Source organism: Podarcis liolepis (genome assembly GCF_965112155.1).
Source record: "Podarcis liolepis genome assembly, chromosome: 8".
Classification (NCBI taxonomy): Eukaryota; Metazoa; Chordata; class Lepidosauria; order Squamata; family Lacertidae; genus Podarcis; species Podarcis liolepis.
In genome coordinates, this window is record NC_139560.1 from 83,406,713 (window position 1) to 83,432,918 (window position 26,206).

The window sequence follows — 26,206 nt, forward strand, 5'->3', positions numbered from 1 at the left end:
ATACAATTCTTCTGCTACTAATCTTCCAAACTGTGAGAAATAGGAAAGTTGTGCAAGCAGAACACCACCACTTGGATAGTCATATATAAGCCAGTGATTGCTGGTTGTGATATATTGGTGAGACAAGATTCTGTTCACTCTGGGAGAGCAGCCCACTTTGTTTTGGGTAGATACAAAAGCCCTATTTTGACATATTAGTTGTAAATCCCAATCAGCATAATATTGTAGACTTGACGGCTGTGACAGCGGTTCTCAATTCTATACCCTTTTCAAACACCAAACCAGGGATCTTGCATTGCTGTTTCCTTATCAACTTTTGCTGGGGGAGAGACAGAGCTATGTTGATCATATATAGAGACTTTATTCCTTTTTTTGGTGCCACATTTCCTTACAGGCTTTTGACACTCTTCTATAATTTTCATCCAGTATATTGAATACATTCTAATACTTCCTCTTCCTTTGTGATATACTTGGTCCATTGAAATAGTAAGTTAATGTCTTTCTCCTCCCTCTGCTCCACTCTAGGTAGGGAAGTCTCATTCTCTTGAGTATGGCACTTTGCCAGCTCATTCACCTGTTTTAACATGAGATCATCTAATAGCTCCCTTCGCTCCACTGGTTGCATCCTACCAGCGGCTAGTGCGTTTTCAGCCAAAGCCATCTCCATGGCCAGATTAATGACACATTATCCCCAATTAGCCTCTTGCGCTGCACCCCTGTAGTCAATATAGACAAGACTGGCGGCTGGAGATTGAGATGTATGTTCACTGCCAGCTACTTCATCCCTCGGGGGAAGAAGCTTGTAATTTTATTTTGTCTTCTTTGTCTAACATGTGAAACATTTTCAGATACAAGTGGTGCTCCCTGTTTCTCGTTCCCTTGTATAGTAAGACCTGCGACTCCAGGTTATACACAGAGAGGGCTTCTCTGAAGTGCTTGGCTCATAGCCTGAGGCTCTTCCGCTCTGTCCTTCAATGTCCTCTTACTTCAGGGTGGAAGAGCGGGTGGGCCCTTACCTATTTTATTCAAAATCTAGGTGCTTAGCTCATCCTCGGGGTAAGCCAGAAAAGTTATTGAGATGATGAATATCCGTGTGCTATATTGGTTTTCAGAACTTAAAACTCCAAAAGACTCTGCACGACTATGGACTCCCAGCCAGAAACTTGTATCTTGCAGTTAATAGAGATTGATTTTAATTAATTAATGTCTGTTATTTATATGCCACTCTGGACAGCTTCCAACAAAATAAAACCCTTTTGTGTTAATGTAAAAGAAGATAAGGCAAATATGCTCAATACCCAGCCATTAGGACTGCTGAGTCAATTGCAACATTTTAAATATATATATATATATCAAATGAGCTCAAAACAAACACTCTCACAGTCATCCAGCTGGAATCCCACTTGGGCAGCCATTGTATGATATGAAACAACTGCCTCAGACAACAGCAGCGCCATAATGACTAATCCGGCATTGTACAGGCAACAACCGTTTTGCGCACGTTCAGAGCATGTGCAACCGTGCACACGCGCATCACCGCAAACCCAGAAGTGGCAGGAAAAGGGGAAGGGACCAGAATGGGGTGGGCTTGTAAGTCTCTGCCACTGCACACAAGGACCTGGAACGCAACTCCCGCACAAATTGGGTGTTGCCTGTATTGTATTGTGTGAGATTGGTCAGATCTCGGCCACTTCCAAACTTCTATTCTTTTCAGAAGAGATTACACCGATATTTTGAAAGTAATATTGCACCACTATGCATGGCCTATTTTGATAACTTCATTGTGTGGCTGCTCAGTCCAAGCAAAGAATCAGATTCTGATGCTATCGAACACTGAATCAATGCAACAAAGCTGTTGCATTTAGAAATGATGTCTGCGAAGCAAGAAGGAATGTGGCTAAAGAACTCTTGCTGCATCTCCCACTGATTTTCATACTGCTTCCATAACTTGAGGAAGAACGCACAAGTGAAGTCAATATACTCTGTGCTTTATCAGGGATGAATAACTAGCATGAGAATCAGAATGCCAGAAATGTGCCAAATTCAGCAACTGTCCTGTGTTAAATGATTGCCTATGTGCACATTTCTAGCAGGCATATTTATGTTTTGATGTAGGTTCGTAGATTACAAGTCGTTACCTCCTCTGCTTTGCTGGACTCCATGCTGCCAGCAGCTCCACCGAAACATTTGCTTAAGTGTGAGTCTTTTATCAGCTCCATCTGAGGTTTTCATGTCAAAGTAATCTGAAAACAGAACACAACTGATGTAGCAATTTTGCACATCTTCTGGTTATGTAATAATGAAGAATTGTGTAACGTGACCATAAATTTTTTGAATCCAGTGTGACTATCACCTTAGTTCATGCAACGTTGGTTTCTAACCCAGGTGGCGGATTGAAATATTGACCAAAATTTTAATTCAAAACCGTCATCTTGTCTTCCAATAGGATGGCTTATACACACTACTTGCCGGAGTGACAAAATGACTTCTTTGGCATTCACTGCTTGTGGCAATGAGTTCTGTACAGGATGCACACCTTGACCTTTTTGTTTACCACTACCAGAGGGAAAAGGAGGACCTCTGCTTATTTATCTCGTGTAACCTCATTTTTAGTTCTCCCCCAAGTTGATGAAATTCATTTTCATGAGCTTGAAACCTGAAGAAAATCACAGTTTAAGAAGTGAGAATATACAAAATCAGTGCCTAAATGTGGAATAAGGCACCTATCGCATGTTTAAACCTTACTAGAGGCCTATGCCTAGAGCAAGTTGAATTGCCATCAGGGAATCCAAAAAAGGTACTAGCAACTGATGAATACACTTTTCTGTCCAAGTACCATTTGCTAACATTTGCTTGTTTTCCTTCAAGGACCTCTGTGATGCTCATGATGCCCATGCTCTTCAAAGCACATATCAATCTCATGCCATACAAGGACAATGCTCTATAAAGCCAATGACAGAACTCAACAACAAGGGACAGTTCTCCAAACATCTTGCTTTACATCTATATGCTACTTCCTTGTCTCAGGCCTGACTGCAACTCCCATCTCCTTTCCTTCTAATTATTTCATATGCCACACACCTGAAAACTATTGCTAACTGAATGTTCACACTTGCATGAAGGATACAGAAAAACCACTACCAGTCTTTTAAATCAACAGAATCAGGAAAGGTCAAAGCAAATATTTGCTATTGCGAGGATTTCCATTCACAAATGGTTTTTGAACAGCAGCAAGTTGAAGAATGAAAATTTGCCTCCTTCGGTCAAGTATCATTTGCAATATACCTATATTCATTCCTCCATGTGGGAAGTATCCGCACCACCCAATCCGATGCATGCAAGTGCTACAAGCCATACATTTAAAACTCAGTAACAACTTCCAAAAAGCTTGCAATGAAGACATTATTAATGTTGACTATATCATTAACGATCAGGACACGGCCTTAGTACAGAGACCGCCCTTGTGCAAACTTACTGAACATTTGGGGACACAGTGGAAGAGATCAGTGAATTATCTCATTTACTAGCAAATCAAATCATTGCTAATGAATGACTCAATCCCAAAACAATGGTATATAAACATTAAGATTATAATTACCATAATGATGCAACGGCAAACAAAACAGTATAATCAGAAAGCGGGGGAATAACCAGATTAAGACGCAAATTGTGGTGTTTTTCTCCTTACCGTGCTACTACAAGGAACTGATCTATCTGTTTGTCTATTAGTGGATTAAATGCTTCCCAAACTTTTGTTTCAAGTTTTGATTGGTCTCTGCCATCATCTTCACCTAAACAAATTCAAATAAAAAAAGGGTTTATCTAGGCAATCTGGCAAAACAAATAGCATACTGATGAGGAGCTTGCCTTCCACAAATCTTGGAAACTACAGAAAACATTTAACGTTCACTGGTGAAAAATGCTACGGTTGTCTCTTTTGTAGTATTGCCAAGAAGAGTTTACCTCCGCAGAATAACATGAGCGAAAAGTACACATCCAACCATCCACTACTTCATATGCCAGCCCCACTTCCCCAAAGAACCCACTTAATTCTCATGTACACAAAAGCTTTGGAAATACAGAACCATTAGCTATCTCCTGCTCAAAGTGAACAAAAAATGGCAGTTCCGATCCAAAAAAAGAGCTGACCACACCTGCTGATCTCTTAAATGAGATCCCACTCCCTGACAAGGAGAATGACAACAAAGGCAAGCTTGCTATTGGAGCAACAAACTTTGCAGAATAGTACAGTGGTCCGAGAGATAGAATGCAGAAGTGTTACTGATTTGTCTCTCTCCTCCTCTCTTGTGCAGCAGAGATGAATTTAAGATTGCGATGCGTCATGTCCGCCCCTCATTCACAAAAAACTGCTGGCTAATAACACAAGAGGGCAGAAGTCAAAAGAACCCTCCTGACAGGAAGGCTGAGTTAGCGAACTCTCTGTGCTAGCTCCATTCCCTGCGAGCCCCGGGTGCTAGGTGCCACCAGAGGAAGTCTCATGCTGGTAAAAAGTGCCAGGGAAAAGAAAAGGGGGAAAAAACCACAAGAAAAACACAGCAGATCTGCAGACTTACAGGAAAAGGAAGCTAAAGAAAGGACACCCTTCTTTAACCTAACAATGATGATATTATTATTATTATTATTATTATTATTATTATTATTATTATTAAGAAGACAGATAAACAACATACACAGAAGAGGATTTAAGGCAAGGCAGAAAAAGGTCAAGACAAAACAAAAACCATTTCAAGAGTGAACAAATGCTAAGTTCTGCCTAGAACATAGGACCCAACCGACCCGACTAGAGGCAGGGAAGATCTGGAGGGTGGGATAGCTCCTCCCCAAGCAAAACACTTGAAGGGGGCTGCATATCCTTGTCCAGTGGGAGGTGCCATCCTATTAACTGAATGTCCTCCAGTCCAAAAGTTTTTTGTGTTTTTTAAAGAGTGTTCCATATAATTTATTCCGAATTTTTCAGATTTAAGCTTAGTGTAAAGTTGAATTTTAAATGTCTGTGTTTCTTATTCTGGAATTGTTTTAAAATGCTGGAAGCTGCTGTGAAACATTTTAGAAAAACACTACACAGTAAAAATATTTTAACAGAGGTAAACCAAGATCAAGTCCCATTACAGAAACTATGTATGTTTGGACAGCATGAAAGGACTAGTTAGTGTAACACATCATGGGATATAGAGGCTGTGAGAGCATTCCGCAGTTCCTCAAACAGAAACCTTAGAGCCCAACAGTTCCCAAAACCTTCCACAACACAGCATGAATTCTTTATGGATTTATGCAGAAATGAAACTACCTTCTTTCAGTAAGTCTGTTACATCAGCCTGGTACTTGTTTCCAACTCTGATTTCTCCTTTGTCAGCTAGAAGAGTCTTCTGCTGTGGATCATATACCAGTGAATAAAAAAAGAAGTCCTGGGGACAGGAAGGGAAGTAAAAATTATAGCATTTCCAACCACTTGAATCGTGAGTATAGAGCCACTCCTAACAATTTTTGCACCATCAAATGACAACAGAAAACCTGGTGGTGAGAAATCAAATGCATATAAAGTACGTAGTCATGAAAAAAATAAAAATTACCTTTTACAAATTATCATTTTAGGAAGGAGACAGCAATGTGCACCAAATACATTGGGAAATGCAGGTGTGTATTGTGAAAGTAAAATTTAAGTCGCTAGGCAGGATGTTCCAAACTAGGGTCTCCAAGGTAGCATTCTCAGAAATGCTACCTGTTCCATGTTTGGAGTCAGCTAGATATAGCTGTGCAGGCACCAGAAAACCATTTGACCAAAAACGATGAGCTCTACTCGACGCGAAATGAAACAGATTGCTGGCACTTAATGGCAGAAAAATTGCAGAATATTGTGGGGTTACACAGTCCTGCTGGCTCCCCTGAACTTGTTTCTCCATTTCTTGGTTCCTCAAACTTCACTCTACGGGTGGTTGTGCAAAGCATGCTTGAGCCAGCATGCCTAGCTACTATCATCAATGAATTAAATTGACTCTCATTTATGGAGAGAAGCAGTAGGATACAAACGCTTCGACACCTGCTCCATTTGCCAACATAGGCACACACTTCTATTTGGCACCTAATCAACTGGTTGTTCATTTCCATTTCTTCAGGTTGGGACATTTTGGCACTCCAGTTTTGCACTTGGCACTAAAGTTCCTTATTCAGTTTTGCAGGCAACCTCTCATTTGCTCCTTAACTCTGTCCCTTCTACATTGTGTCCCATACCTCTGATCAGTTAGCATTTCCACTTTTTGTTATGGAAAAATCCCTCTCTCCTTTAGACAAGGCGTCAACCTTGCTTATCGTAAGAGAACTTCCTCCCTCATAAAGCCTCACCTTTAAGTTAACGTACCTAGGAGACCACATCACTCCATTTGCAGACTGATTTCTAAGAGATGTTCATGAATGTACCAAATATACCAGAGATGTTCAAGAAATGCCAAATAGACTATTTAAAGAATTGCCTTCATATGCAACACTAAGAAGTTATGCCGAAACAAACTACATGGGAGTCTAAACGTTTATAGAAGCTCCGTCACAGCTCCTGAAGTCTCAGAAAAGACGAAAGTAGTATCTTAGAACTTTATATTTTACAAAAAGTGAAATACACTAGAGAACTCCCAGCCATGCCCACCTGTAAATTAGGTGGTATTTCTTCATAGTACGATCCCAAGATGGTGGTAATACTGTCCCACTTCAGAGCATTATTATAGACCATGACTTGGTCATTGTGCTCCCAGAAGCCACTGCACATTGTGCTCCGCCACAGCTTCCTGGTTTGAAACAAACCACAGTTTGCCATTACATCTGAATCGAACAAACTATGGTTTGCTTTTTTAGAAAGGCAGAAGCCACCTTCAAACCATGGTTTCTAATTCTCGTTTAGAGGCAAGCTATGCTTTGCACACGCCACAGTTGGTGCAGTTTGGATGCCACAGCAAAGGGCTATGAACCAGGAAATCAAGGAGGAAGGTGGAGCATGCCATTTGGTCCTGAGCCTAGGGCTTGCTGATCGGAAGGTCGGCGGTTCGAATCCCCCTGACAGGGCGAGCTCTCGTCCCAGCTCCTGCCAACCTAGCAGTTCGAAAGCACGTCAAAGTGCAAGTAGATCAATAGGTACCGCTCCAGCGGGAAGGTAAACGGCGTTTCTGTGCGCTGCTCTGGTTTCGCCAGAAGCGGCTTAGTCATGCTGGCCACATGACCCAGGAAAACTGTTTGCGGACAAACGTCAGCTCCCTTGGCCAGTAAAGCGAGATGAGCACCGCAACCCCAGAGTCGTTTGTGACTGGACTTAACTGTCAGGGGTCCTTTACCTTTTAAACATTGGACAAGTGCTTTAAACAAGTGTGGCAAAACAACTTGGAAGATTTTCAGTTTCATATATGTGTGCCTACCTCACGTTCCAGATAGGATTTAAGGGATTCTGTTTCATTTAAGAGTGTAACACTGCATTTGCCTCTAAAAAAAAGAAAGAAAAATAAGAAGAGAAAAAAAGGCATTTGGAATGCCTGCATTACGTAAAATACAAATATGTTCTTAGGTTTATTAATAATCATTACACAAAAATTATACTTAATTATTCAGTCCACACCTAATATGAGTGGCTGGTAAGGATTCCAATTGACGTGAGAGAAACAGTTCTCGGTGTCGCAGTTGATGTTTCTGTTTCTCTGGTAAATCAATCTTTTCTGGGTTTTCCATCTCTTCTTCCATTTCTCCTAGTTGAAGATGAAATAACATTAATCTGTGAAGACGGTTGAAATAGTACTTCAATGCACTGCCAGATGCAATTTTTACATTTAAATTTAACTACCCAGCATAGCATCAGATCATTCTTGTAACAGAACATTGCTAAATGGCCACCTTTTTTTAAAAAAAAAAAGATGCAACCCTGTTATCTCCTGCTTCAGGTCATGATTTGCATGTGCATTCTAGGGATGCAAAGAAAGTAGAATTAGTGAACTCACTGCATAATTTGTGAACTACCGTATTTTTTGCACCATAACACTCACTTTTTTCCTCCTAGAAAGTAAGGGGAAATGTTTGTGCGTGTTATGGAGGAAATGCCTACAGGTGGCATGCCTACGGATTTTCCTCCTCTAAAAACTACGTGTGTGTTATGGTCGGGTGCGTGTTATAGAGCGAAAAATACGGTACCTTGGTCTCATGGTTACTGGGCTAGGACATGCCCAAAAGATTGTCATTCAATACACTAAAGGAGGCATCAGATGTTGACATAATCAAGCAGCTGCTAAGGCCTAGAGCCCAACCACTTCAACACAAATCCTATTCCACCACTTTTTCTAGGACTTATTGAAAGCATAGTAGTTGCCCACAGCTTCATTGCAGCTGTTGTGGCACCAAGCTGACAGACATGTAGACACTGTGACAGATCTATGCATGCACAGTCTAATCCCATGCAAGTTTACTCAGAAGCAAGTCCTGTCAGTTTAGCAGGAATATGGAAATTGAGATGGGTATAACCTATCAAAAGGAATAGACCAAACGGGAAGGGAGGAGTAGCATTATATGTAAAGGATGTGAAGAGATCCAAGACTTGCAGCATGGAAGGCAGACTGAGAGCATAATGGTGAACATTTCAGAAGAGAGAAACAACAGTGACATTACTGTAGGTGTCTGCTATAGACCACCAAGACAGACTGAAGGTTTGGATGATGTCTTCCTAGAGCAGATTACCAAGCATTCAAAAAAGAGATATATATTAGTAATGGGAGACTTCAACTTCCCCATGATCTGTTGGAACTCAGCTCTGCCAAGAATGTGTTGTTGATGTTGTTTAGTCGTTTAGTCGTGTCTGACTCTTCATGATCCCTTGGACCAGAGCACGCCAGTAACTCCTGTCTTCCACTGCTTCCCACAGTTTGGTCAAACTCATGCTGGTAGCTTCGAGAACACTGTCCAACCATCTCGTCCTCTGTCGTCCCCTTCTCCTTGTGCCCTCCATCTTTCCCAACATCAGGGTCTTTTCCAGGGAGCCTTCTCTTCTCATGAGGTGGCCAAAGGATTGGAGCCTCAGCTTCAGGATCTGTCCTTCCAGTGAGCACTCAGGGCTGATTTCCTTAAGAATGGATAGGTTTGTTCTTCTTGCAGTCCATGGGACTCTCAAGAGTCTCCTCCAGCACCATAATTCAAAAGCATCAATTCTTTGGCAATCAGCCTTCTTTATGGTCCAGCTCTCACTTCCATACATCACTACTGGGAAAACCATAGCTTTAACTATACGGACCTTTGTTGGCAAGGTGATGTCTCTACTTTTTAAGATGCTGTCTAGGTTTGTCATTGCTTTCCTCCTAAGAAGCAGGCGTCTTTTAATTTCGTGGCTGCTGTCACCATCTGCAGTGATCATGGAGCCCAAAAAAGTAAAATCTCTCATTGCCTCCGTTTCTTCCCCTTCTATTTGCTAGGAGGTGATGGGACCAGTGGCCAAAAATGTAGGGTCTGACAAATTCCTCCATTGCCTCGCTGACAATTTCATTTCCCGGGGGTTGAAGAAGCAACAAGGGGATCATCTACCTTGGACCTGGTCCTCATCAACAGAGAGGAACCGATTGATGAAGTGGAAGTGCTGGAAGCCTTGGGAGAAAGTGATCATGTTCTCCTGGGTCTCATGATACAAAGCCAAAGGAAAGCTGAGGGTAGTTTGATATGCACTCTGGACTTTAAGGCCGATTTCAGAAAGCTTAAGGAACTACTGGGCAAGATCCCATAGTCAGAAATACTCAAAGAAAAGGAAGTCCAAGATGGATGGGGATTTCTTAAAGGTGAAATGTTGAAGGCAAAAAGGCAGAAAATTCCAACAAGAAGAAAAGTGGGAGGCATCTAGAAAACTGGTGTGGCTGCATAAGGAGTTTACAGATGAGCTGAGAGTTAAGAATGGCATGTATAAGAAATGGAAGAAAGGAAAAAATCACAAAGGAGGAGTATATGCAAGTAGCCAACAGTTGCAGGGGGGATGTCAGGCAGGCCAAAGCTCAGGATGAACTCTGACTTGCAAGAGAAGTTAAAAACAAAGGATTTTTCAGCTGTATTTGAAGCAGGATGAAGAACAAGCAAGTAGCAGGAGTAGTGGAAAAGACAAAGAAATGTGATTGGGTAACAGATAACAGCTCAACACCTACTTTGCCTCTGTCTTCACCCAAAAGGAAAGCAATGCCCATCTGGTGATAACAGAATAAATGATGGAAGGAAGGAGCTGCAGCCCAAGACAGGAATAGAGGTGGTAAGGGAACACCAAGCTACTTTAAATGAATTCAAATCTCCAAGGCCTAATGAGCTGCCCCCAAGGGAGCTTGTGGATGTAATCTCAGAGTCTCTGAGAGAACCCCCAGGGTGGAACATGAGGAGTGGGGACGGGGGAATCATTCTGTCTGGCATGCTTGAACATTTGTGCAGACAAAACAATTGGAAGAGCACAACACTGCGTTCCATCCAGCAGCTCCCTTTAGCATGTTATTTAAAACTAAGTAAACAGTTTATAATTTAAGTTAATAATATAGAAAGCTTACTTGCATGTTTGTCAGCCAGTACAATTAACGTGCTTGAGATGTCCCTCCGTCTATAGAAACACACCACTTTTGCTTCTACGTTTCCATTGGCTGTCTGTCATAGTGAGCAAAATAATAATAAAAATTTAATTTCAGGTGGGAAGCTTAAATGGTAGGCATATAAATGCTTTATTACGAACTACACCACAGAACACCAATACTAAAAACCAAAATGAAGCAGAATGCAAATTTTATAATACTCAATTTATAATGTACTTTGCAACCAAATGATTTCATTTTGATTAACTTTCTTTGCGTATTAGTACACACGGTCATTAGTGAGTGAAGGAAAAAGGTCCGATGTAATATTCTAAACATCAAACTATATTCTGTTTCTATAGATCTTAAGACAATTTTCTAATTAAAACCTAGAGATCAGCTCTGGGGAAAATCAGACACATTAACTTCAACCTGAACTGGAGAGTTACAGAGTTCCTACAGTTATCCATGCTGTCCGGTAACCTCTTGTTTTGGTTGCTTCAATTACTCATTTCGATTAATCATTATGACATTATGAAAGGCACTAAGAATCACACAAATGGCCAGTTTTCAATGAAATTGATATAATATTTATACTATGTATAAGCTGCCATTGTACGGGGCTATTTATAGGACTGTCTATGAACAGGATTTACTTAAAGCAAGCTTTTGTCATATATCTGAGTCAGCACTATGGACTTTTTATATTTATGCAATTATTTCATACAGTGGTACCTCGCAAGACGAATGCCTCGCAAGACGAAAAACGCCCAAGACGAAAGAGTTTTCCGTTTTTTGAGTCGTTCCGCAAGACGAATTTCCCTATGGGCTTGCTTCGCAAGACGAAACGTCTTGCAAGTTCTTGCGAGTTTGTTTCCTTTTTTCTTAAAGCCGCTAAGCCGTTAATAGCCGTTAAGCCGTTAATAGCCGCTAAGCCGCTAATAGCCGTTAAGCCGCTAATAGCCGCTAAGCCGCTAATAGCCATGCTTTGCAAGACGAAAAAACCGCAAGACGAAGAGACTCGTGGAACGGATTAATTTTGTCTTGCGAGGCACCACTGTACTCAATTTTAAAATTCTATTACATTATCTTAATGCCCAGCTATAACCATATACAACTATAGCTGTTCGTATTCCTACAAGGGAAACTGAGCAGCATGTCCAAGTGAAATGAATGGGAAACATTTTTAAATGTGGCAGACACTTTCACTTCAAAATAGGACAATGAATAACCCCAAAGCAGCTGCAAAGTTATTTGCATATTTCTTGCATGACTGATGTCCAGAAGATTTTGGATTTCAGGACAATCCCACCACATGGGGAGGTATGTGCTGTGGATGCGCATTTTGGTGAGACTCCTGAGCGTATCAGCACTAGTTTCCTTTGCGTTAGGTACAATCTGAGTTCTTTCCTTTTAGCTGAGATGGATTTAAAGGGAGGTTAGACCACATTCTAGTCCATTGGGTGGGGTCTATGTCATCCTCCCATTGTTTTTTGATTATGTTGATGGGTTTTGTGGGATTTTGGAGCAGTATTTTGTATATTGTGGATACCACCCCCTTGCCGTGTCCCTTTGCTGTTAGGAGGAGGTTTTAAAAGATTATCATGGGCCTAGCTGCTGCTGACTTCACTACTGCAGGCATGTCCAAAGTCCATTTCGGGGGCCTAATCCGGCCCGCCGGTCAGTTTAATCCGGCCTCTGTGGCAGTTTATTTCTTAGGGTAAAATCCAAAAAAAACCTCTTCAACTTCAATCCTAAAAAAATGTTAACAACTTTGGTTGGCCCTTTGATTGGCCCCCATGGCCCTTCACTTCATCAAATCTGGCCCTCTTTGAAAAAAGTTTGGACACCGCTGCACTACTGTACAGTGGTAACGCTGCTTACATACTTAATTCGTTCCGGAGGTCTGTTCTTAACCTGAAACTGTTCTCAACCTGAAGCACCACTTTAGCTAATGGGGCCTCCTGCTGCTGCCACGCCACCGCCACCACGAGATTTCTGTTACATGCTGAAGCAAAATTCTTAACCCGAGGTACTATTTCTGGGTTAGCAGAGTCTGTAACCTGAAGCGTATGTAACCTGAAGTGTATGTAACCCGAGATACCACTGTATTGTTTAAGAAGGCATGTAAATGGTGGTGTGTTAACCAGGGTATCTGGGTGTCTCCTAGTTTGTCTTATATTTCTTGTGTCAATGTGGGTTTGTTTTTTTTGTAAAAGTCTGTTAGGCGGCATAAGCCTTTGGTTTTTATCTGGAAGTTTTGTGCTGCGTGGCAGAATATTGGGTGGTGAGCCAGGGGGATTAGTGGGGATGGGTTAGGGACAGTTTGCCTGCTTCTTCCTTCCATGTGCTGACCCCCTATTTCATTTTTATTTTTTTTAATTCTATCACTTTACAAAAAGGTAATTGAGAGTTAGCTGAAAATTATAAAAACTGTTAGCAGAACTAACAAGTATAGCCAATACCTTCAAAAGTCACTGAGTGCACTGTTATTTTTTTTACCTTATTGAGCTCTTCTATTCTCCTTATCAAATATGGATTACTTGAAGAGTTTTCAAAGTAGACATAATCTGGGGAGGAGGGAAAAAAACAATCTTGAAGTACACCTAAAGCTTATAAATAAGGAAAAATGACTACTTTTTTTTTACCCACTCCCTCCCAGAGACACACATTCACCCCACCTTTAAAGATAGCTTGTTTGTGCCATCATCAAATGGAGTTATATCCTCCCCACTCCCAGTACTTATGCATCACTCACTCCCCATGGGCTCTGGCAGTTATGACACATCAAATCCATTCCAGTCCATATTCCTCCCCAAATTGCTCCCGCACTCATCAATTCTGGTCTACAGGCAGCTTAGCTTGGACCTGCCCACTTCTGGTCCTTCCACAACAGTTAGGCAGCGATATCCCTTGAGAGAAACAGCAGCCAGTCTGCATGAATGCCTTGACAGCAACGGAGGGCTCAAAATTCCACCCTTCTCACTCAGACGGACACTTTTGCCCATTTGCCAGGTCAAAAACCATTGTTGGCAGAGAACAACTCAGCATAAATCTTTTTATTTTTAATAAATAAAAAACCTGCTGCAGATTGCTTTTGCATACATATCATTGACAGACCATATAAAAAGACTTATAATAAATAATAATAAACCCATACAGATGTGTGGGTTTTAGAGGATGATTCCAGGAATGGATCTAAAGAGAGAGATTAAATTGCCGTATTTTTCTGTCTATAAGATGCCCCTATGTATAAGATGCCCCCTATTTTGGGGGCGACAACCAATTGCCAGTCCACCCTCGGCACTATCCACGTATAAGACGCCCAGTGATTTTTGACATATTGGGGGCGGGGGAACCTAGTCTTATACATAGAAAAATACGGTAGTTTGTGAATAAAGATTAAGGGGAGAGGGGAGATTTAAAAGAGAAGGGAGGAAACTCCTAAAGGGACTTCCGGGTTAGCGCCTCCGGCAATGGCAGATTTCCTCTGATCAGGAGGAACCCGCTCCATGGAAATCAGGGTCTGGACTGCCACGGCGAGGCAGAGACCCACTAAAAACCACAGGCGGGAGAAGGCTGTGGACGTGGGATTCGGCTGGCACCTTTTGCGCCTCCTCTACTCACAGGGAAACCGGGTTTCGGGGATCCAGAGCGACGTGGGGTGAGCGGCGCGGTGCTTCGAATCGACTGCTTCTTTCTGCCAACCTTTGAGAATACAGTGAGCTCCTCCCCTGCTTCCCTTTTAAAACTAATCCCACTGCCATCTCAGAGGCAGGGTGGTATGGAGTTGGTGTGAGAGACTCCCCAAAGCCTTTGTGAATCTGTTCCTCTTTGAGATGACAGAAAGATCAGGCTTCAAAAGAAGACTGCCCTTTGAAAGCATTGCCTGCACACCAGACTTCTCCCTTTGGCAAAAATTGTCCCATCGCCCCATTTTACAGGGGTGGAGGGAATTTTTGAAAGCTGTTTGCAAAAGGTGTCTTTTGCAAACAACAGTTACTTGCAATGTTTTCAAAAGACAACTTTATTTCTCCCCTCCTCATTGGTTCCCCCACCCTGGTTTAAACAAACCATGAACAGTAAGCCAGACAAACCAATAAATACTGTATTTTTCCATGTATAAGACGCCCCCTATTTTGGGGGATTCCAAATTAAGAAGACACCATGTATATGACGAGCCCCAATTTCAAACCTAACTTTTTGGTTAAAAACCTAGTCTTATACATGGAAAAATACAGTATATCAATTTGTAATAAAAGGGCCTTTTAAAAAAGGAATAGGTCATCATTTTTTAAAGTCTCATTACATATCTGATGCAAAGACATGCCACATGCCTAGTGGCAGCTCATGCATCCAAGTTACAAGAAAACATTCACCTAGAGCCTAAGAGTCAATACTATAATTCCATGGAAACGGGTTATAATAGACATCAAAACCATTGGCATGTATTCAATTGCAGGACGAACTGCACAGAACATGCCTGCAGTGTGCACATCTCTAACACTGGCACATACTAAGGGGTGTCAAAAGTTTACAAATTGCCACAAAGATTACATTAAGAGCACTAACACGCAATGAAAAGTTGCCAGGGTGCGGAGGTTTACACACAAGTGCCTGAAGCATTCTTTCAAGCAGTAAATAATGAAGCACAGCAGAAAAATTTAAGCAGGAGATAAGAATGCTGTAGAACACAAGGGTAGATTAAGAAAATAATGTGCTAGGTGCCCAAACGGTTTCAAAAAGCTGCACACTCCTTCGGGTGTCCAACCTGCTGTTTGACTATAATGTTTTCATTACTCCATTCTAAATCATTTAGCTCATTTTGGTCACTTATGCATCAGAAAGTCCCAAAAGCCAGGCAATCAGTGTCACAGCCCTATCATTAGGCAAAATGAGACAACCACCTCAGGTAGCATATACCAACAGGAAGTCCCCCCCCCCAATCTTTGTGTGCTAGGTGGCCTCTGCTGCCACATCTGAAACTGCCCTTAGGTGCAGTTAGAGATGGGAAGGCCTGGAAAAAAAACTGGGGGGGAAATGGGGGGAACCAGTTTTTTTCAGTTTTCCCCCAAAGCTGTTTGGGGAAAAAGCAGGAAAAAATCATGCAGTAGTGTCAGTGTTGAAGTCATGTTCAGCTACCAGTCAGGTCAGCTTTTGTGACTAGAATGGGAGAGTTGCCATCTTGTCCTTTGCCTCAGGCAGCAAAATGTTTTGGGACAGCCCTGCAAGCAAGCAACAAATAGGTGAGTCTAAGTGCAGCTTTTGAAGAAATCCTCTACTCTGTAGTCTCTGAGGAGATCCCTGAATAAAGAAGTTGCTGTGTTTGTTTGCTGTGCATGCCATGCTTATATATATTATATATATTTATTTTTAGATGTATTTTTAGTTTTAGATTTTGTGATTTATGTGGAAATTGTTTTCCATTTGGTTGCGTACCTTTTGATGTGTTTTGTTTATTGTTTATGATTTTTGTTATGTTGGTAATTATGTAAATCTTGTCATGTTGTAAGCCACCTTGAGCGTTGTTTTAACTATGGAAAGGCGACATACAAATAAAATGATATTGATGATATAGATTGTGGTTTTATACAGAATTAGCCATAAGAGAAATGGAGAAGTTTAAATAAATTGTTCTAAATTAATTTCCTCCGGCAGTGCTGATCCGTAAAAAAAACTTGTTACTGCAGTATGAACTTATTTAACTCTGTGTGTTTTAGATACAGTAATACCTCCGCAAACCTTCACTCCGTTGACTGTCCATTTCGGCGAACGTCCGCAGCAAATCCAGAAGTACCGGAACAGGTTAATTCCAGGTTTGCCGCTCACGCATGCGAAGAAGCACTAAATCGCACTTCGCGCATAAGCACAAACTGTTCTGCGTGTGTGCGCAGAGCGGCGCTTTGTTGAGCATCCCTTTCGTTGAGTGTCCGGGGCTCCAGAACGGATCCCAGACTCAAAACAAGGTACCACTGTACACGTACAAGATACAGAGAGGTTACACCAGTTGCAGATAAACCTTCAGGCCTGACACACTATCAAGGCTTAAACTTCCAGATTCAACCATTGAAATGCTCTCTTGCCCCTGCAACCTCATCATACAAAACTCTCTCAACATAACCCATGTTCTGCTAGAGTAGACAGGGCAACAAATGGACCAAAGCTGCAATCCTAACTGCACCTACTCAGAAGTAACTCCTATGGAATTCTCTCAGGTAAATGCAGGAATCTGAGCACAAAGGAAATCGGAAGACAGTGGGTAGCTGAAATTCTGTCAATTTGTTCCTGACCAGACTATTAGCGTGCTGTAAAGCGATTGTCCTCACAGAAAGGACTGGAGAGAGACCAAAAATTTAAATCTGTCTAGTGCTGGAAAGTTAGAAAGAAATCAGGAATCATTATTCATAGATGTGGTGTTTATGGTGAGAGTATATATAGTTTTCAACTTATATGTAATGAGTGAAGTGTTCTTTTGAAACAGGGGCTGCCTGGCTGTCTCTGGGAGCAAGATAAAAGATCCACAGACATCCACATGAAATCTTGCCTTTGATGGGTAAGGTGACTTTCTGCGGAAAATGTCTAGCTGTCTGTCAACCGGTCAGCCCCACACCTGCAATATGGGGATAATAATACTGTCAGAACTGTATTACTGGTCATGGATATAAAGTTATTTAACCAAATTTATATACCACTTACTTGAGAGAAAGCCTCTAAGCAGTATACAAAGAATAATCTAAAATATTCATCACAGATACCAATAAAAACAAAATTTATTACAAATTGACATAGAACTTTATCAGAGTATTGAGTGCTGAAAATTACATGCCTTAAGTAGAACCTGAAACACCCAAAAGAGTGTATAAATTCTAACTACCAATTCTAAATCCACTCCCCTCTTTGTTCAAAGTATTACAGTAACCTTAGAGATTTTAGACAAAGGAACTTTATTTTACTTATCTATTTAAAGCATTTTTATCCCACTCCACATCTGAGGAGTTTCCCAGAGCATCTTACAGATTAATAAAGGAGTCCCTGCCCTCAGCCTTACAATCCAAAAGACACTACATAAAAGGAAAAAGGGATGGGGTGGGAGTAAGAAAAAAGTAAACTCAAATACTAGTTACAGAGTTCTATATACCAGAATTCAGCTACTCTTCTGCTTCCTCACTATCATCCAAAGGTCTGGGAGAGGAGGAATATTTTTGCCTGGTGTCTAAAGTTACGTAACAAAAGCACCAGATGAGCCTAGGAGACCCTAGGAGAGCTTCCATAAACAGAAAGCCACCGCAGAAAAGGCCCATTCTCATGTCCACCTTCTGGACCTCTTGTGGAGGGGGCACATAAAGAAGGGCTGCAGATGATGATCGCAGGGTCCAGTTTGGTTTATAGCAGTGCTTGAGGTATTCCAGTGCTGGGCCATTTAAGGCTTTATAGATCAAAACCAGCACTTTGAACTGGGCTTGGAATTGCAGTCAGGCCAGGTTTGGTGTTATATGCTCAAACCGTCTTGCCCTGGGAGCAACCTGGTCATTGAATTCTGCACCAGGTGAAGTTTCTGAACCATCTTCAGAGACAGTCCCACTTCTGTGTTGCAGTAATCCAGAGCATAGACAATGGAAGTTAGGTTATCCCTGTCCAGATAGAGGTGCAGCTTTGAAATCATCCAATCAAGGCCTTCTTCTTCTTCTTCTTCTTCTTCTTCTTCTTCTTCCCCACCCATCTGACTGGGTTTCCCCAGCCACTACATCTTCCAACTATATAGGAGTATGTTGTTGTTGTTTAGTCGTGTCCGACTCTTCGTGACCCCATGGACCAGAGCACACCAGGCACTTCTGTCTTCCACTGCCTCCTGCAGCTTGGTCAAACTCATGCTGGTAGCTTCAAGAACACTATCCAACCATCTCGTCCTCTGTCGTTCCCTTCTCCTTGTGCCCTCCATCTTTCCCAACATTTTTTCCAGGGAGTCTTCTCTTCTCATGAGGTGGCCAAAGTATTGGAGCCTCAGCTTCAGGATCTGTCCTTCCAGTGAGCACTCAGGGCTGATTCCCTTCAGAATGGATAAGTTTGATCTTCTTGCAGTCCATGGGACTCTCAAGAGTCTCCTCCAGCACCATAATTCAAAAGCATCAATCCTTTGGCGATCAACCTTCTTTATGGTCCAGCTTTCACTTCCATACATCACTACTGGGGAAACCAGCTTTAAATATACGGACCTTTGTTGGCAAGGTGATGTCTCTGCTTTTTAAGATGCTGTATAGGTTTGTCATTGCTTTTCTCCCAAGAAGCAGGCGTCTTTTAATTTCGTGGCTGCTGTCACCATCTGCAATGATCATATAGGAGTATAGCTTTGCCAAATGCTTGGAGGAAGGTGAGGTGATTGCCTTGTTCTTGTGGAACACACATCCAAAAATGCACATCTCAGCTGAAGTAACTGAACATGAGAGAAGAGACTTTTAAGTGCTTGCTCTTGCATCTGGTCTCCTCATTGCAGCACAAAGAAAAATGCCATCAAGAAAATCTCTGAAAGTTTGAAGGACAAAAACAGGGAGTGGAGAGATACACTGAAGGCAGGACCTTCTTGGTGGTAGCACTGCTATTGTGGAACTCACTCTACAGCAGATCTGTCAAAGCCCCCTCCCTCATGGTTTTTAAGTATGGTCTTCAAAAGACCTTTTGACTGTCTTCTTTTTCTATTTTAAACAGCTGTTTTTACTGCAATTGTTTTCTATCCTGAATTTTTATTGCTTTGCATTGCATTTATACTAGCTTAATATTCTAAGTCGCCTTGTGAAGGCTTTTAGCTTTGAAGACCAGGGCAGAAGCACCTGAATAAATAAAACACGCTACACTTACTCTGCAGTAAACACATTTGTCGGGGAATCCTAAACTTTATTCATCTGCATTCCTCTTAATGGCAACAATTTACATGGGGTGATTTCACCAGTATATCATTTTATTATTATTTATTAAATTTATATATCAAGTTTCAATTGTGATTCAATTGGGAATCACAGGGCGGTTTACAGTATAGAAACACAAAAATGTGTAACGTAATAGCAAACAAAGCAATAACCCTCATACACATACACAAAATCACACAGTTTAAAAGGCCAAAGTTTGTTTAATTAGCTAAGGCCTGGGAGAAGAGGAATGTTTTTGCCTTGCACTTAATAGGGGTGCTCTTAACTGCCAGCATAGGACTGGAGGAACAGAAAAGTTTTCAGCAGACATAAACTGGCACAGAAGGTGCCCACTGAATCTATATTGGCAGGGCATTCCACAGAAATGGACCAAAGACTTGATTTCTCATTGTTGCCAAATGAGCCTCACCACTTCACTCAAGATGCTCCTGCAGGTGATCTCAGTGGTCGACCTGGAATATAAAGGTTCGGGAGATCCCTAACATATTCTGGACCCAAGTTGTCCAAGGCTTTGAAAATCAAAACAAGAACCCTGAACCTGGCTTGGCAACAGATGGGCAGCCCATGAAGCTGTTTTAACAATGGTGTCACACTTTCTTGACCAAAAGTCCCAACAGCATTCTGGCTGCAGCATTCCAAACCAGACCCAAGGGTAGCCCCACATAGACATCATTACAGTAATCTAGCCTGGAGGCTACCAATGTATAAGCTACAGTGGTCAGACTATCCCTGTCCAGGAACGGACATAGTTGGGTGAACCACAGGAAGCTGGTAAAAGGTGCTCCTAACCACACAGGACACTTGGGCCTTTAGGGACAAAGGTGTCTACAGGAGTACCCCCAAGCTATGCACTTGCTCCTTCAGAAGGAGTGAAACTTCATCCAGAACAGGTAACTTGCCAATTGCCCAAACATGGGAACCACCCACCCAAAGAGCCTGTCTTCCCAAAATTCAAGCACAGTTCATTGGCCCTCACCCAGTCCATCACTGCGTCCAGACACCGGCCCACAGCTTCCACAGTGTCTCCTGATGTGGTTGTTACGGAGAAGAGTTGCATGTCATCAGCATACTGGTGACACCTCCCTCCAAAACACCTAACTACACGCAATAGCTTCATACAGATATTAAATAGCTCTGGAAAGAAAACAGTACCCGGCAGAACCCCACAGCACAAAGGCCAGGGGGCCAAGGAACACTCTCTGGAAACCACCTTGAAGACAGGGACAGAACCACTGTAAAACAGTGCCTCAGATACTCATCTCACTAAGTCAAGGCAGGAGGATACCATGATCGATGGCATCAAGTCACTGAGAGATAAAGCAAAAAGTAACATGGTCACACTCCTCTTGTCCGTCTCACGATAAAGGCCGTCCAATGGCCAAGGCTGTTTCAGTTCGAAAACCAGGTTTGAACCCAGATTGTAGATTATTATTATTATTATTTATACCCCGCCCATCTGGCTGGGCTTCCCCAGCCACTCTGGGCGGCTTCCAACAAAATACTAAAATAGAGTAATCCATCAAACATTAAAAGCTTCCCTAGACAGGGCTGCTTTCAGATGTCTTCTAAAAGTCTGGTAGTTGTTGTTCTCCTCTTTGACATCTGGTGGGAGGGCGTTCCACAGGGTGGGTGCCACCACCGAGAAGGCCCTCTGCCTGGTTCCCTGTAACTTGGCTTCTCGCAGTGAGGGGACTGCCAGAAGGCCCTTGGCGCTGGACCTCAGTAGAACGATGGGGGTGGAGATAATCAGTCTCTTCCAGGAATACCTGATGTTGCTCTGCAACTACCCTCTCCACCAGCTTTGCCAAGAAAGGGGTGTTGGCGACTGGTCTATAGTTGTTACTCTGTTGGGTCTAGGATAGTTGGGTGGGATAGTTGAGCAGCAGTCACCGATTCAGCCACCTGACCCTGGGTAGCTTTAATAAACCAGAATGGACAAGGATCTGATGAGCAGGTGATCAAGCACATCACTTAAAGCATTCTGTCCACATCTTCAGCCCACATCAACTGGAAATGATCCCACAACACCAGACTCGACGTTGCATTGGACATCTCACCTGGTACTGTTACAATAGCAGCATCTAAATCACTGCAGAACTGAGCAACTTTATCATCAAAGTGTTTAGCCATTCAGTGACAGCTAGTTACTGTGTGCTCCAGAGGTTCACCCCCATAGTCAGGAGTAATCAACCTCTGGACCATACAGAACAGCTCCAGTGGGTGTCTCCTAGGAGATGCAATGAAAGGAATGAAGTTGGATCTCTTCTCTGTTTAAGGAGGACTGGAAGGAGTTTGCCCTCCAAACACAAGCAAGGGGAGGAATCCACAGTGCACATAGCACATACCTGTTAATCTCCTTGACTGCTTCTTCGCAGGATCTCCACCACCCCACCCACATGTTCTCCAATGACTGCTCCTTTGCCCAAACTTCACACACACCCTACATAGTTCCATGTTTCAGACATTGTGATATATCACTAAAAAACAATGTTTGGGTGGTGATATATCGCAATGTTGAAAACCAGATATCGCCCAGCCCTCGTTCTCACCTGCAAGATATATGCAGAAATAAGCCAAATAATCTGTTTCCTTGTTATAAAGAGTTTGGAAGGAGTACTCTGGAGTAGAAAAGCAGCGTAATTTCCCAAATCCTCGCTTGACTTACATAATATATAAATCAAGCTGCCAGGATCTGGAGAACTAGAATATGACAAACCTAACTGTGAGCCATGCTGGTAGCGAGGCAGGATATAAATGAATAAAATTAAAGAATCACAATGCAGCAGCATTCCCACTCATACACCCTCAACAATTAGCATAAAACCAACACACTTTTTTGTAATTTTATGTACACCGCTTAGAGATGCTCATGATTAAGTGGCATATAAATACTAAACAAACAAACAAGCAAATAAATAAATGCAACAGATTGTCAGAACAGAATGAAAGCAGATAATATGAAAGGAATGAAAGAAGAAAAAAGCAGGATAAGAGTTCCAGCCACACCTACTTTGCTTTCTCTACCTGACTGCAAAAAAGCAAGCGTCTCAACAGACACTGGGCCATAAGGCAGATCTCAGAAGTCAATGTTCTGGCTGCATCCCAAAACAATTTCAAGTCAGGGTCTGCCTCCAGTATGTATTACAGGAAAACTCTTATGCGAACAACAGGTTGATCTCTCACTCTCCTTCAAATAGATATTCTCTAACTAGGGAAATGACATTTCTGTAAAAAATCTTTTAAAGCACAGTTTTTTAAAGAGAAAAAAGGATAAAATTTAACAAACAGCTAATAACTAATCAAAACAAAAGGTAAACTAACTTTTACTCTGAGTAGATACAGTGGTGCCTCGCAAGACGAAAATAATCCGTTCTGCGAGTCTCTTCGTCTAGCGTTTTTTTCGTCTTGCGAAGCAACCCTATTAGCGGCTTAGCGGATTAGCACTATTAGCGGTTTAGCAGATTAGCAGCTATTAAAGGCTTAGCAGCTAAAAGGCTATTAGCGGCTTAGAAAAAGGGGGGAGCGGAAAAAAATCAGAACACTCACAAGACGTTTTCGTCTTGCGAAGCAAGCCCATAGGGAAATTCGTGTTGCGAAGCAGCTCAAAAACGGAAAACCCTTTCGTCTAGCAGGTTTTCTGTCTTGCGAGGCATTCGTCTTGCGGGGCACCACTGTACATTGAAATTAATGGATCCAAATTAGTCATGACCAATAATTTCATTGGGTCTGCTCTCAATAAAACTTAGCTGAATACAGTGGTGCTCCGCAAGACGAATGCCTCGCAAGACGGAAAACCTGCTAGACGAAAGAGTTTTCCGTTTTTGAGCTGCTTCGCAAGACGATTTTCCCTATGGGCTTGCTTTGCAAGACGAAAACGTCTTGCGAGTGTTCCGATTTTTTTTCGCTTCCCCCCTTTTTCTAAGCTGCTAAGCCGCTAATAGCCTTTTAGCCGCTAATCCGCTAAACCTTTAATAGCCGCTAAGCCTTTAATAGCCGCTAAACCGCTAATAGCGCTAATCCGCTAATAGGGTTGCTTCGCAAGACGAAAAAACCGCTAGACGAAGAGACTCAAGGAACGGATTAATTTCGTCTTGCGAGGCACCACTGTACCTTGATGTAGAAGCCAGCAGCAGTCAAAATTCTAATTTCTAAAGCACTACCTAAATAGGTGAGCAGCAATATGGCCAGCTTCTGGCAGGGCAATCCCTGCCTTGGTCCCACTACAAAAAAGGCCCTGGATGTTATCTGACTAACTCACACACAGAGTAGACCTATAAAATCAATGGACTTTTGATGTGTGTAATTTAACCCTGTTTATCTACAGTGGATCTACACAGTGTGTGACTGCTGCTACAATCTGAACCCCACTTACCTGGGAGAAAACCCCACTGAATTCAACAGGACTAGCTTTTGAGAAGCCTTGGTTAGGCTCCCACTGTTAGCTAGATACACTTGTCTACAACACCCACGAATATGTGGAAAAATAAAACAGGGCTCCAACGATGTCTGGTATATTCGTGTGGGTGCAGGAAACTTGTTGCTAATGTGTAGTACCCCCCCTCCCCAAGGCTGCACTTGTGTGAGCCCTTTGCTTTCGGCCCCCTGCTCTGGGGGTCATGCACAACGCTACCAACTCTGCCCCTCACCCAACCTCCTCCAAGGGCCAGAGATGCAAGGCAAAGGCTGCCTGCCCTTCAACATCAACTTCGTTGGACCTTTACCAAAGGTGTCACGAGCTTTGAATAAAAAAATTCCTTCCAGTAGCACCTTAAAGACCAACTAAGTTAGTTCTTGGTATGAGCTTTCATGTGCATGCACACTTCTTCAGATACACCAGTGCATGCACACGAAAGCTCATACCAAGAACTCACTTACGTTGGTCTTTAAGGTGCTACTGGAAGGAATTTTTTTATTTTGACTATGGCAGACCAACACGGCTACCTATCTGTAACGAGCTTTGAAGACACTCAAACTCAGGACGCAAGGGAGAAACGTGCCAAGAGGAAAGCACGCTTGCCAAATCCACACCGTGATCAACTCCTTCCTAGAAAGCAATGTCCCCACTGTGGAAGGACGTACGGATCCAGAACTGGCCTCCACAGTCTCTTACGGACTCATTGTTAAAACCGTGTTTATGGACGACTACGAGTGATCGCCAGAGAAGAAGCACGCCTAGGAAAGCAGGCAAGTTGGAGGGTTGGGAAGAGCAGCTGCCTCGGCCTCCCATGCCATCTCACCCTGAGCACAATACAGTGGTACCTTGGGATGCGAACGGGATCCGTTCTGGAGCCCCATGCACATCCCAAATGGAACGTAAGAGGCGACGTCGCGTCTGCGCGGGTCGCATTTCGCCGCTTCTGCGCATGAGGTCATTTTGACCGTCTGCACATGCGTGAGTGGCAAAACCTGGAGGTAACGCACTCCGTTACTTCTGGGTCGCCGCGGGACACAACCCGAAAATACTTATCCGGAAACGTATTTAAACCACAGAGCCTAAGGCTTGCCGATCAGCAGGTCGGTGGTTCGAATCCCTGCGACGGGGTGAGCTCCTGTTGCTCGGTCCCTGCCAACCTAGCAGTTCGAAAGCACATCAAAGTGCAAGTAGATAAATAGGTACCGCTCCGGCGGGAAGGTAAACGGCGTTTCCGTGCGCTGCTCTGGTTCGCCAGAAGCGGCTTAGTCATGCTGGCCACATGACCCGGAAGCTGTACGCCAGCTCCCTTGGCCAATAAAGCGAGATGAGCGCCGCAACCCCAGAGTCGGGCACGACTGGACCTAATGGTCAGGGGCCCCTTTACCTTTACCTATGACTGTATTCTGGACTGGGGGGTCTGGAGCTCTGCAAGGGCAGGTTGGCAGGCGAGGGAGTGAGAAGGAGCCCGCGGGGATGCCTTGCAGCTTCCCAGTCGCCTGCTGGCTCCTCTTCCCAGGCGATGCCCAGGGAAGACGGAGCCTGGTCTTGCTGGACCTACTCCCCGCATTTTTTCACCTTCCCTCTCTAGGCTTGACACGGGCCCTACCCAGAAAGGAAAACCAGCGCGGGCAGGCAGCGTTTCCTTCCCCGCTCTCCCCGGGGTGGCCGAGGTCCCAATCCCTCGCACCGGCCAGAGGGATGCAAGCCAGGAGCCGGCGCCCCCTCTGGCTGCCTCGCCCTCTCCCTCGGTTCCCTTCGCGGCAGCATCCCGGGCGAAGGAAGGGCTTCGCTGCCCCCCACCCCGCCGCCGGCCTCCCTCGAGGGCGCGCCCGCCAGGCCCCGGCGCGAGGGTCGGGGAAGCAAGGCGCCGGCCTCACCTCCGACGCGGTACATGTTGGCAGCCATAGCGGCGGCGGCGGCGGCGGCGGAGCGAGGAAGGCCCGGCAGGCGCCGACGGTGATGCTGAAGCCTCCGCTGCTGCCTCGGCTGCTTGCGCTGCCGTCGGCGCCGGATCCTCTGGAAAATGGAGACCGGGGAAGAGGGAGGAGACCAGTCGGGAGGAGGGGGAAGGGGCCTGGGAGGAGCCCGCCGACGCCGCCAGGCCCTCCCCGCCAGGCCGGCTCGGGAAGGCGCTTCGCTGCGAAGACGCCAGGAATGTCGCCCCGCGGGGCGTCTTCGGTTGCCCCCAGCCGCCCTTGCCGTGGGAAGGGCTTCTTCCCGGGGGGAAAGGGGTCGTGGCCGGCCCCTTGCCGGGTCCTGGCCTTCTTCGGTCGAGGGTCTTCCCCGGCAAAAGGCCACTTTTG

General features: G+C 43.7%; 1 protein-coding gene across 6 annotated transcripts in view; it reads right to left on the reverse strand.

Annotated features, from left to right (window-relative positions):
* Positions 1-26,206, reverse strand: part of MTA1 (metastasis associated 1) — a 65,850-nt gene extending 39,644 nt beyond the window's left edge. For 2 of the 6 annotated variants that reach the window (XM_083519333.1, XM_083519332.1), the window contains exons 1-8: positions 25,781-26,032; positions 17,113-17,178; positions 13,071-13,138; positions 10,551-10,644; positions 7,616-7,742; positions 7,419-7,482; positions 5,309-5,426; positions 3,689-3,791 (exon numbers count right to left, since the gene is read on the reverse strand). In XM_083519333.1, the coding sequence (XP_083375459.1) occupies positions 3,689-3,791; positions 5,309-5,426; positions 7,419-7,482; positions 7,616-7,737 (407 nt within the window). In that variant the 5' untranslated portion in view covers positions 7,738-7,742; positions 10,551-10,644; positions 13,071-13,138; positions 17,113-17,178; positions 25,781-26,032. Of the gene's footprint in view, positions 1-3,688; positions 3,792-5,308; positions 5,427-7,418; positions 7,483-7,615; positions 7,769-10,550; positions 10,645-13,070; positions 13,139-17,112; positions 17,179-25,780 lie in introns of all 6 variants that reach the window. The other 4 variants (XR_014529606.1, XM_083519330.1, XM_083519331.1 and 1 more) reach the window with 3 other exon arrangements.